This window comes from Habropoda laboriosa, unplaced genomic scaffold, assembly GCF_001263275.1.
Source record: "Habropoda laboriosa isolate 0110345459 unplaced genomic scaffold, ASM126327v1 scaffold486, whole genome shotgun sequence".
Lineage (NCBI taxonomy): Eukaryota > Metazoa > Arthropoda > Insecta > Hymenoptera > Apidae > Habropoda > Habropoda laboriosa.
Window position 1 is genome coordinate 387,028 of NW_017100724.1, and position 13,048 is coordinate 400,075.

General features: G+C 36.8%; 1 protein-coding gene across 1 annotated transcript in view; it reads right to left on the minus strand.

Moving 5' to 3' along the window:
- The window catches only part of LOC108577056 (GTP-binding protein RAD), an 80,746-nt gene that overhangs the window by 22,183 nt on the left and 45,515 nt on the right, over positions 1–13,048 (minus strand). The window contains exon 3 of the mRNA XM_017940151.1: positions 8,376–8,591. Within this exon, the coding sequence (XP_017795640.1) occupies positions 8,376–8,591 (216 nt within the window). The remainder of the gene's footprint in view (positions 1–8,375; positions 8,592–13,048) is intronic.

Consider the following 13,048-nt stretch of genomic DNA (forward strand, 5'->3'; position numbering starts at 1 on the left):
TTGAGAGGTTGCTTTTTCGTTACAGCATAACAATCAATATGTACTTTTCTTCCAGCAATTGAAATTAATTTGAAATTTTTCTTTTGGTATTTTTCATATATTTTCTCTGATATTGAATTTTGTTTACTAATAATTTACCATGAATTTTACCATAATTTACCAAGGAATTTGCATGAATTGCATGTTAAGTAGTTAGTTGATTTATTATTGTATATTGTGAGCTGATTTGGAACGAGTGCACTATGCCCACCCTAAATTAAACCGTCTCAGTAGTTTACCGTAATTAATAATCTATTTTCGGAATTTATACGAGAATTTTTGAATTTTAGTAAATACTAGAGTCAGTACATCGCGTATTGAAATAATAGCTTCATCGTTTATTATTGAATATTTTGACGCGTTTAACTTAAGCTTCTCCCCAATTCTCGTCGCGTATTTTATTCAAATTTTCTTACATTCTAGAATCGAAAAAGATATGAATTCGCGTTCCTTCTTTTGATTCTTTCAATTTTTCAATTGCATTACGCATTATTGCAATAATGTCTATCGTTACATTTAATTCTAATTGTTTAGCAGCTTTTCTGCTGCTATCGACCCTACATTTTACTGACACTTGTCGAACCGACCCTACATTTTACTGACACTTGTCGAACCGACCCTACATTTTACTGACACTTGTCGAATCAACCCTTCATTTTTGGTTGCCTGGACTCACTTTTCATGCTTATCTTTTATTCGCTGTCCTTGGCTACGTTCGGCAAACTACAAAGGCGGGCGCGAGGCTCGAAAACGTAGTCCCTGACTCTAGGAATGTCAGGTTTAGCTTCCTTGCGGTCTGACACTTGGGGAGAATATACTGTAATTCCTTAGAACGGATTATTTTCGTCAATCTGAAACTTACTGCAGTTAAGTTCGTTTTCTCTTTCAAGTAAGGGAGAATAAAAATTCCAGAGAAATAGTTACACCTGCAGTGGAGAAAAAAAAATTAGAATTTCACTTTAATTTTCGTTTTAATATGAATGCCTCGTTTTTCTGCACTCTGCGACAAGCTCTGTATATTTCTTCTTCTTTTTTTTCATTTTATTTCCTTCTGTAAAGACTTTCCAAAATGTTAACGAGCTGAAACGACAGCTTCCTTTTTTCTTTTCGAGATTTATCCGTATTTCTGTCACGTTTAACCTTGCCTCTGTGACATTAAAAATATTCGTATCTATCAATGGTAATAATTATAGTTGCTTCTTCGTGAAACATAAATATCCCAGTTCTCGTTATTTCTTTGAACTTCTCCAGATTCTAAATGTCACTCGAAAAAGCTTTCCAGAACGAAAATAGAAATGAAGCACTTAATATCTTAAACTTCTGGAGCCAGTTTCGTTCCACTTGCTCGCATAATACGTAGAAAAGAAATTCGGAAAGTTACAAACGAAAATACTTATTAGTATCGAACAATCACACTTTTCCGAAAATTGGGTCATTTTGACCCGGTCGGTAATTCTGGTATTAATTAAATTCCTAAAAATACAAATTTGCATAAAAATCCACAGTTTACTCCTCACATTCTGTCAATTGTCATCGTCGCAAAGATTTCATTCTAAAAAAAAGCACCGAGCAACGTCGATTCCACAATTCTTTCAAAAAAATCGATCACATTTCTGAACAAATACAAAACTATAGATAGAAATATATTTATCAGCTACGTACGCAACAATCATTCTCGATGTTACACGTTTCACCGAAAAATCTGGACCGCACACGTCTTTAGCTCGAGCAAGATAAACCGAAACACACGCTGGAGGATTGCGTAAACTCGGCGCTGTTTAACGAGCCGCGAGCGGTAACATGTAAATCGTTGAGAATGTTGGTGGATTATTTGTAAGTGGAATCGATCTCTTGGCCCCGCTGTCGATCGAGGATCCACGTGCACGCTTTCTGCCCCGGCTTTCTTGGCCAAGGGCTGTTAATCGGGCTCGAGCGTAGCCAGACATGTCAGTACCATAAACCATTTCGCGTATTTTTGTCAACGGTGGTCTATTTCGAGAAACTCGGAATCGGGAACGAAGCCACCCGACTTCCATTGTCGGTCTATTATTGTCTGTTGCCGCTATTTCAGCGAGTTCCAAGCTTTTCACTAGCTTTTGTCTATTGTCAGATGCGATTTTCATTTGCGGAGGAACTGTCTTTGAAACGGGAACAGATGGTAGAGGGACTGTAGGTAGCGAGAAGCGAAACGAAAATGGAAACTTGTTGCGATTACGGTTCGGTTGAAAGGAAGGGAAATTCATTTGGGCAAGCGTGAAAAGTGTGTGCCCGTGGAATCTACTCGAACCTTAACCCTTTCGACTCCTTTGTCTAGTGTGACTCGACGTCAGTTCTATTCACAGGTGTGGATGAAGTAATTTTTCAATTGCCAGTTTAAATATGTATTACATTTTGCAATATTTTGTTTTATCTGGATGAGCAATAGGTACACATATATATCACCCTTAATGCTATTTTCAAAATAATTAGTAAAAATAATTGTTTAACCCCTTAACCTATGACAATGCGTCAGACTCGTGGCAGAGATTCCGGTGAAGATGTGTGAAAAGTAGTTACATTAGTAAGAAAAATTCATTGTAATCCTAACTTTCGTTTGAATTTGCAAGACTAATTGCTAAATGTAACTGATCTGTGACAGATTAGTTTTTGTTACCTGATACATTACTAAAACAGAAAATGGCTGACGCTTAGATGCAGAGTCAGAAAAGAAATCATAGGTTAAGGGGTTAAATTGGTTCCTATAAACGAAATGTCTTTCGAAGTGCATTTCAAATAAAATTCATAAAATAAGAGGGAGTTGTTGAAAAGAACATTTTTTACAAAATTTCGAGTTCAAAGGGTTAAAGAGAAACGTAGGAAGATGGTTGACTGGAAGTGTATCGATTTAAAAGGATACACGAACAGGTTCGCGTGTCGAATTGAAATTCGTGCGTTATTTTTATGCAAATTTCCCGGGGATAGAAAAATATGAAATTTATATGATTTGAAAAATCTCGTCTGGAATATTTTATCTTATTTCATCTGGATGCATGAACATTCTGAATTATCCATTGAAATTTATTCAAACACGAGGATCGTATTCTGCTATGTCTAAGGATATATTACCTAAAATCCTGCGAACTAAGAAGCTTAAATTTACGAAGCTTTCAACCTGGTAGAGAAGAGGACTGCACTTCTATTAGACTAGTACCTAAAATCCAACGTATTAAAGAGCTTTAACGTAGCATGCAGAATTCTACACGAATGAGATCGTATTGAGCCTTTTGTCATGGTTTCTAATGTATTACCTAGAATTTAGCTAATTGACAAATTTAATAAATTAAATTAACGTGTTTGTACTGCTTGAGAGTTTAGAATCGCGTAATCTATGAAGATATCGTGAAAGGGAGTTCTGTCTTGTTGCAAAGTTATGATTTTAAAACGCAGTAAGTTAAGAATCCAGCCTAAAGTCTTGTTATCTTAAGAAGAAAAATAGCACAGAGGAGAACAAATTTTCTACGTTGGTGGTCCAATGGAAAATATTCATCCGCCGGTGAATTATTATTCTCAATAACCATTCTCAATAATCGTTTCAATCTATTAGGTGTATCTACTATTTTTTTAATTAATTAGAAAAGTGGGACAAATTTGAAATGCACTTGCTGTCGGTTCTTTGTTTGGTAGCGACAACTTGTAGCTTCATTCGGAATACAAGATGATCGATTTTAAACTAAAAAATCAATCGATATTGTATATATCTGTGAACAACTGCATTTCGTACGAACGTCACAGGGGAAAATTGCTGTGAAAGCATTCAGATCGATAAGTCCTTTTCTCGATGAGAACATCGTGTCAAATCATGTATGCAAATATTAATTGAAACATTCATCGAAAAAATTGCAAAGTTACTGGATGATAAACAGAAAAAAGAAATTGTAGAAAAATTGGGGCTATCAGCTCAATAGTGGCCTAACTCCAAAAAGTTCGCTTCGAGAGTATGGCCAATGAAATTATCATTTAAATTATTTAAAATATTTCTTCGTATGGATGATTTTATAAAAGTAATTTTTTTTTTTTAAAGATCCCTAAGTCACTAAAGAATTAAAGTTTTCCTGAATGTGAGGTGGTTTATGCTAAAATCTCGATTCACCCAAAATTGTGAGTTAGGTCATATTCGAAATGGGTTATGAAAAAGAAATAGTCTTTTAACTTTGTAGTATGCTATTTATTGACGGACTCAACGTCTTTACGCTATTGAATGTTCTAAAGGACTGTTTCTGAGCATCCAAAAAGAAAGTTGGAGTCCCCTTATACCTAGGAACTGTTCACTTTATGGTATCGCATTGTGCAGTGCGTGACTCGAGGACGGGCACCAGACACATCTGGTGGAAGTCTTAGTGCGTTTGTTTAAAATAACGCGGAGACATTTTTGTCCTCACTTGATTATTTCCATAGGGTGTTGTTAGAAATAATCCAACAGGTAGCACTGGTAGACTCAATTAAGAATAAATCAACAATTTTCTTAAAAATAAATTCTGAATTTGACAAAAAGAAAAAAGAAGTGAATTACACCTTTAATAATCGGTCAAGAGGATCGACGCGCTGAAATGGACCGCGAAAAAAGCTCGTAACGTTTATTTTCGACGCGACGTGTAATTACGAGGAGCTTCTCGTTGCGACACGCGGATATTTCCGTGATGAAAACGGCCCGCGGTAAGTTGCACGCCGCCACCAACGATGAAACCGAGAGCGTCCATTGTGACGCGGCGCGTGGACCATCGACATACTTGCCAGTAAACTCTCACGCAAAATAAAGTCGGTGATTCACGTTGGTCTACGCATCGCCAGTGATGACTTGTTTTTCGTCTGACCACACACGAGCTTAGAAAAACACCACGCGACCGTTTCCGACGAGGCACAGTTGCTCTTAAACCATTGGCGTACTCTATTTTCCACATTACACACCCATAATATTCGATTAAATTGCCAGGAACCAACGATTTTAAGTAATAATTTAACTCTTAAGGAAATTAATTGGTGTAAATTAATTCGGTGGCTTTAAGTAAGAAGCCAGAGTTAATTCGGTCGCGGAAGTAAAATTTAATTTAAGAAAATAGTAATTTAATTATCAAGGAAATTAATTGGTGTAAATTAATTCGATGGCTTTTTAAGTAAAATTAAAATTTTATTCGTGGATTAGCGAACTTTCGAATAAGTAAATATTCGAACATTATTCATGGATCGACTAAATTTCAGATTTTTGATAATAGAACAAGTAAACTGTTGTTTTCTGTAACTTCGGTCCACCCTTCGATCAGCTGTCGAATTTCATCACGAGAGAAATGTCGCAGTTTCGAATTCACCCGTGCGTTTTTCCACTTCCTCGATTGTTTCAAAATACGTGTCACGTAAATGACGTTGCAGAGACCGGAATAAGTAAACCTCACAGCTGAAGCCAAGTCTGGAAAATACGTCGGATGTAGAAACACGGTGTAACCTAGATTAAAAATTCCGATAAAAATTGCTCGTCGTTTATTTCCATCTCGTACATAGGAACACGTATTTCCGTCAAATTTTCCACGACAGAAACGATCGTCGTTTCGTTCAGTTTTCGTTGGAATTAAGCACAAGTAGCAGCGAGTTAAGCGCAGCGAAACACAAAAGCTGACACAAAGGTGGAGCTGATACAAAAAAATCGCCAGTTGGTTCACCGTTTAATTGACCAAGACAAACAGCAGCCATCCAATATTTTCGTTTCTTCCCACGTTTCCCGCTTTAATCATCGTTAAAACCGAAGTGATGTACGATAACGAACTATCGTCTACCCTCGGAATCCATTAGTCCTCGTTCTCGTACGTAACATTCCGACGGAATGAGCATCGAGAACCGCTAGATACATTTTCTCGTAGTCGAAAAACCTGTACAGTCTCGATTGCGCTCGTTCTCGCTGTCGTTTCTCGTCGGGAGGAAAAAAGCTGAATGTGAAACAGCGGAAAATCACAACAGAGGTTTTTTGGGTAGTACAGATCTGTCGCGTTCTATCCGCGACTGTTCTTGTTTTTTGCTCAAGCTGAACGGGAAAAGAAGAAGGTCAGACAGAAAAATTGCACGCTGTGGAGTCAGGGAACTGGCATGGTTCGCCTTTTTAATTCCCGCAAGATTGAGTTGGCCACGATCGAGAGGCGCGATTTACGCGCGACCTTTAACTTTATTAACCGACATATTTCATTGGCTTCCGACCGGAAATCCAGCTTGCCAATATCCTAAGCCCGACGTGTCTCCGTTTCGAACGAGTCGTACCACTTGTCGTTAAACCGACAACCCCATAAGAGAGAACGGATGTGCCAGGGGAAATAAAAAAAATTCGTGGAATGAAGAGGAACGAGAGTAGAAAACGCTATGTGGTAATATTTCTCCTTCTCGATGGATTCACCCTTAACCTTAATATATTTCTCGGACGTTTGAATTAATTGATTTATTCCCGCGTAAAATTATATTTCTCTTATTTCGCCACAAAATGAGCTGTAATCGCAGACTTGACGTTTTCCATTTATTTATTCTCTTGTAAAAATGTATTAACACATTAACGCTCGTTTAGTGTCTCACGCGTGAATAAATAATCCTTCGATAAGTGCAATTTTGTTTAATTATTTTCCTTTAGTTTCCAAATTGCGTTATACTTTCTATTATGGGAAAAATTTAAGTTGGAGTGTTATAAATAATGAGAAATTTATTTCTACACGCTTAGAAAATAATAAAAACAAAATAAAATTGATTAACTTTGGTACATCAAATTGAGAAAAATATGAGCGTTAAAGGGTTAATAATTCAGATTTCTTAATTAATTAATTTATTCCCTGGTTTCGTTTCTTTCGCCTCTAAATGAATAGTCCTTTTTCATATTTGGGAGCAAACGATAGCCGGACAGGGCCAGTTTTGGACTGTACGAAAGGTGATTGAGTGTTTCGAAGCCAGACTTGATTTTCTTTGCTCATTTTCCGGCGGCAAGTCGGCGCTACAGGAATGTAAACCGAGTGAAAGCTCGGTTGGCTCATTTACAGTGGCTGCATGGTTATCGATAACCGTGGAATTCCACGGTAAATGGAAGCAGAGAAGCAGAAGGAAATTACGGGACAAATGAAGATGGTTTGGAGAAAGGAATACTGCGAGAGGTGTATTATCTAGGAAAATAATTTCTGGAAAGGAGAGTGGTTAGGTATGTTCTTATGGTTCCGGGGATTTCGTGGAAAATTGGGGAAACTCCGGTAATGATTTGCGGTTTGATGGAAAATAGTGAATGATATTTAGGGTCGTGTAGTTCCGAGCAAAAATTGCTCCTTTAGAGAAGAATTTTTGCTGAGAAATATAAGTAATTTGTGAATCAGCAGCTTAGAGGAACAAAATAATGAAGATTGAAATAAAAGTCAGTTTCGCTTTAAAATGCGATATTTAATATTTCGGACAGAAAATTTAGAATTTGAAGTTATTCGAACGATATAAATCCAAAAAATGTGGACACACATTCAGAGATTCTAATAAATAATTCCTTTCCCGATACCAAAATTTCATAATCGAATTAAGGTACTTTCAGGTGATGAAAAATTTAAAATACCTGTCAACGTCAATACAGCGTTACACATGTTCCAATAAATAATTCGTTTGGTTACTTTTCGTGTTCCATTTTCACGATACCACAATTTCATAATCGAATTGAGGTGCTATACTTTTAAACGATGAAAAATTTAACGTATCTATCTGTAGGAATCTTAAGCTTAGCAAAAAGGCGGAGCGGTCGAGGATATATAAAACTACGGTTAAAGGAGAGGGTGTGTATCGTACTATGTTTCGACTGTGACTGACTGCAGGCATAGTTTTCGCCGGCGATGGGTATTTTCCCATTTTTATGACCCGCCGTCTGGTCTATGTCCCAAGTGCCTTCACGTAGTCCCGTATCGCACTCAACGCTTAAACAAACTCTCGATTTACAATACCGAGAGATCGGCTCTCAGTACGACACTATCAACGTCAACGTATTTTTAATAAATTTATAAATCCTACACATCGATAAATCAATTTTACTCCCACATTTTTCCACTGAAAGTAAAGAAAAATTATACCCATCCTCGAAAAATAAATAATAAAATCTACGACTCGAATGAAGTTATAAATATTCATCGCTCAAATCCTACTTCATAAAATTCACCATGGTTGCTTTTCGTTTTCGTTGACGCAATTTGTTCCGTTTTCGTCAAGTTCCCGTGTGTATTCGATTTCGTCAGTTGAACACGCCACGTGTGCTTTACGAGGAGCGGACACGAGTTTCGAAAAGAAAAAAAAAGAAACACGGTGTTACCTACCTCTCTGTCTGTCGTACGCGTTTATACATTCGCTGGTCATAAATTGGCTGATCAGGGCGGTTTTTCCGACACCCCTTGCGCCCAGCATCGCCACCGCGTACGAGGTAACGTCTTTCGCGGGCGCGACACGCTTTTCCTCGCTTTCCGGATCCGCAGGTGCCAGAGAGTTCGACCTTGATCTTCTTCTTCTGAAGGAATCGCCTCTGTTGACGACGCCTGTAACACGAAAAGAATTCGGTCATTAGGACGAAATTGATATGAAAATTGAATTCGCTGAAAATTTTGTCTCGACTGTGAAAAGAAATTTTCAAATGATTTACTTTAATTTACAATAATTTCGGTCATCGTGAAGAAGTTACAGTAGAAGTTGATTTCACTGAAAAATAAGAAAAGGAAATTTTGTCTCAATTATAGAAAAGAAATTTTCAACCGATTTATTTGCAATATGTAAATTCGTGACAATTGAAAATCCTTGCTGTGTATCGTTTAAATAAATTTTATTCTAATTTCTGACAGTACACGAAATAATCACAGAATTACATAATCGAAAGTTGGTTGGAGAGAAGAAAGAAACCTGTTTCACATGGGAAGAATGAAATTGCACGGCGAAGAAGTAAGTATTGGTACGATTCGGAAGGGTACAATGAGATTTCATTCTCGTTTCTTACAACGGAAGACAGTTAAACGATTCTCTGTCGGTTTCTGTTTGAAAAGCGTGAATTAAATTACACAAAAGGGACAAAAAGATTTGATGAATTAGCATTCCTGTGAATCGGCAGTGCACGAGCACCTGTAGATCTCCAACAGACTCGTTGTTCATTTTTTCTTACGAGACAAAAGAAATATGTGCTAATGAATCTTCTTTGTTCGTAGAACGCGTTTATTAAAAAAGTAAGTAATTAAATTCCGTACAATGGAGAGCAAGATTACAAAGTAGCGTGCGTTGTATAAATTACAGAACATCGATTCCTATATATTTCTTCGCAGAACCTTAAATTTTTAAATAAAAATATTCTCATATTTCTCACTATACGAATTGTTCAAATACAGTAAAACAATTACTGTTCCCATAAATAACAATGAAATCGTTGAAATTTCAACGTTCACCAGCGACGATTAAGAAGAATTTCAGGTATTCGATGAAACACTAATATCGATTCCTGCGAAAAGTTATCGAAACCGATAGTACGTGCATTGTTTTACAGTTCGTAATGAAAAAAAAACGAAAAAAAAAAAGGAAGAAGAACGAGAGAAGTAAGGGGTACAGGTGGTATGAGTAAATAAATACGAAGCTTCTCGTTTACGTTTCAAGCCTGAAATACCATTAAATATTCATGAGGTTATTAGTTTATCGAGCGGGAACGGAATTCGTTCATCCGTTTATTTGTAAATAAATGGAATGATAAAAATACACGATTCCCGGCGCAGATTTTTTGGGTCACGACCATTCGAGTGTGTTCGATGCTGCGAAGAAAATTCAAGGAAACCGACACAAATCGCCGGAGAAAATAAGAGAGATAGAGCCTCGATTTTCTATATCTCGATATTGAATCAAGTGGGTATTGTATTATGTTGTGAGTTGTGAGCATACTCGAATTTGTGTTTTCTTGTATGTGTCGACAAATTTCCAGATTTTATTAGATCCTCGATCTTCTACATTTCTACCGATGCTAGATTCGTGTACTCTTTATATTTCGTCTAAATCCCTCTTGTTGGCAAACTACTGTTCCAATCACTTAAAGTCATCCAGATAAATTCCTACTTCTTGAGTCTCGATCTCGAAATGTCTGCCATTTCTACGCTCTACGTATGCGGTTACATGTAAAATTTAAGACTCGTACCGAGAAAAAAGGTAAAGAAAACAGCGAGGAAATCTAGTTCTCAAATGTGACATAGAATAGAAAAAGAAATACTCGAAATATTCAAACTTGGACAAATTTTCATCCTTTTAAATTTAAGAAGAGGTCAAAAAAATGTTGCAAGATTATTTCGATAAGAAGATACAGTTTCCAAATGCGCCGTAGAGTAAAAAAAAATAAATCCTCAAAGGACACGTTCAATCCTAAGTAAATTTTAATTTTTTTAAATTTGAAAAGAGAGAAGAAATGTTAAAAAATTATTTCCATACTTTAGATAATATTGTAAACAATTAAGCCTGTGTATTACTATAATTTTGAAAATTTATTACTGCTACAATTTTCAAAAGTCGTCGTGGAAGGCAACGGAGAATAAAAGAAAGTAATTTCCGCAGAGGAAAGGGTTAGGCGTGCGTGTGTAGCGATGGTGAAGGCTCAGCGATTTCGTTTCCTGCTTCGTTCGTAACACACGCCTAAAAATACGCCTGAAACGTATCAACGGAACAATATTCGAGACAGTCAGCAATTCGCAAATTGAATTGCGAACGTCCGTGACGAATGGACATTCTGAAATTAAACGAATCGCGCGAACCGCTCGTCAGATAAGTGTAACGCTGACTTAATTACAGAGTAGATCCGAAACTGCCTTGAAACGACAGCGTGAATTCAGGAGAACTTACGATAGATCTATCTTTAGATCCTGAATTTCTGATGTTACACTAGATTTCACTCGTCGATTAAAAACACTACGAAACAAACTGAAATATTTCTATGGAAATTTATCGAAGAATTTGTCGTTCGAACAACAGCGTTTCAGTACGATTATGTTAAACAATCTTTACTCTTCCACGCGTATTAAATATCAACGATCACAATTAAACAAATCGCATAATACGATACAATTGACTTGGTCTGATTCGTCGATATAAAAATCAGGGAATAATATATTCCACGAAAATTATTGTTCGTTTGATTCGTCACTACGAACCGTATTTCTGCTTCCGCTGCGTCGCGTTCAACGGCTACCTCGCACAATCAGCTAAATGAAACGTCAAGCCAGGTGAACAGAGAGTGAAAAATGAAATTTCACCTCGTCTCGAAAACTGATAATAAAATTCATCCTGCTAATTACTTTTTTAATCCAGCGTTATTATCGTCGATCCAATTAAAAAGAGTATCTTCGATAGATTCGAAAATGCCGAATTCCAAAGTGTATCGAAATATGAAACAGAAAGTGCAAACTCGTTTACGAAATTACCGCAGGATTTCAAGCGGTTACCTGTTGAAAGCGGGTCCACCGAACGTTCAACGACGGAGGAATTGCTACCCGGTCCTAATTAAATAAAGGTCGCCGTCGCTAGAGAAACGTTCCGAGGTAAAGGTCGATATTCGCGCGTAGTTCTGCGAAACGCGCAATTAAGAGATTTCAACGCGGGAAACGATCGATCGACGAGCGCAGTCAGGAATTTTGCTAATATTGCGAACGCCGTTGAATCCGTTCACCAGCGCGTCTCAGATTGGCAAGGAAATTAGTGAAATGGAACGAGCCAGGGACGTAAAATACATCTAACGTTTAATTTCGCTGAAATATGGAATCGCGGAGTTACACCTTTACCGACGAAATCGAAAGAATTCGTCTTTGATCGTTTGTTCGAGGGACGTCGAATATTCTGCATTTCTGAATTTCTTCATTTTCAGCCTTTCTGAAAATTTTAATATTTATGGAAAAGTTGTAATACTTTATAGCGATTAATAGCGGAAAGGTGAAACTTTTATTGTATTCCGCAATTCTAAATTTAGCGTTTTCTTAATTTTTAGTTTTTCGCAAAAAATTTAAATGCCAATGAAAGAATTACTTTGTAGCGATTAATTGCGGAAAGGTGAAAATTTTATCGTATTCGAAGGATAAATCGGAGAATAATTTTATTTATTTGAAGAAACTTTTGTTTTTTGATAACAGTCGCGGATCATGTGGCAAATTGCGAATTTTCCTGTTAAACAAGGACTATTTGTGTAATTGGAAATACGAAATATTCCAGGATTCCTCCAGTGAAGAGTTGAAAATATTGAAAATTCTGATTTTTCCACTGATTTTTTCGTTCCCCTTTTAACTAACCATTTTCACAAAGTTTTCGAGAGCGACGATGTTGATGCAACATCCGACTCTTCTCACTTGTAGTACCTGGAAGTAGATTTTGCAAATTGTACGGTGCACTGTTGTCTGGTGAAAATGTAAACGTGGAAAAACAAAAATTGTGGAATAGTTCAGGAGGATTTTAGATGGAATTTAAAAATTCCATATGTGAACATTGATGCAGTGGATACTTTCCTTTTACGCTACTTTGAATACTATTTTTCATTGGATGTGTGAAAGCAAACTTTTGAAAAATTTATTGTGAATGTGTATTAAAAATATTGTCACATCGCGATTTATTTGTGTGAATTTGAGAGAACAAGTATTTACATTCGACGTTCAGATTAAAGGATAAACGAAACCCCGCGCAGATTTCGTTTATTTTGTTCGATTCTTGAAAGCAACATTGTCGATGGTAAAATAATACCACGAAGACCCGTGAAATATATTCACCTAATTGAATGGAATCTACGTGTAATAACGTCCGTGACATATAATTAGAACCTCGAAACTGCTGCCCAGTGCATGCTAAATAACGGGGACCTGCTGGTGGTATCTGATAATGAACAGTAACCGTACTCGGAAACTTCAGTAATGCGATCGAATTTTCGTTATTATGCAGCTGTGCTTGAGTATTTTACAAAAATCGTGACAGAAAATTTTGTTTGAATAGCTTTACGGAG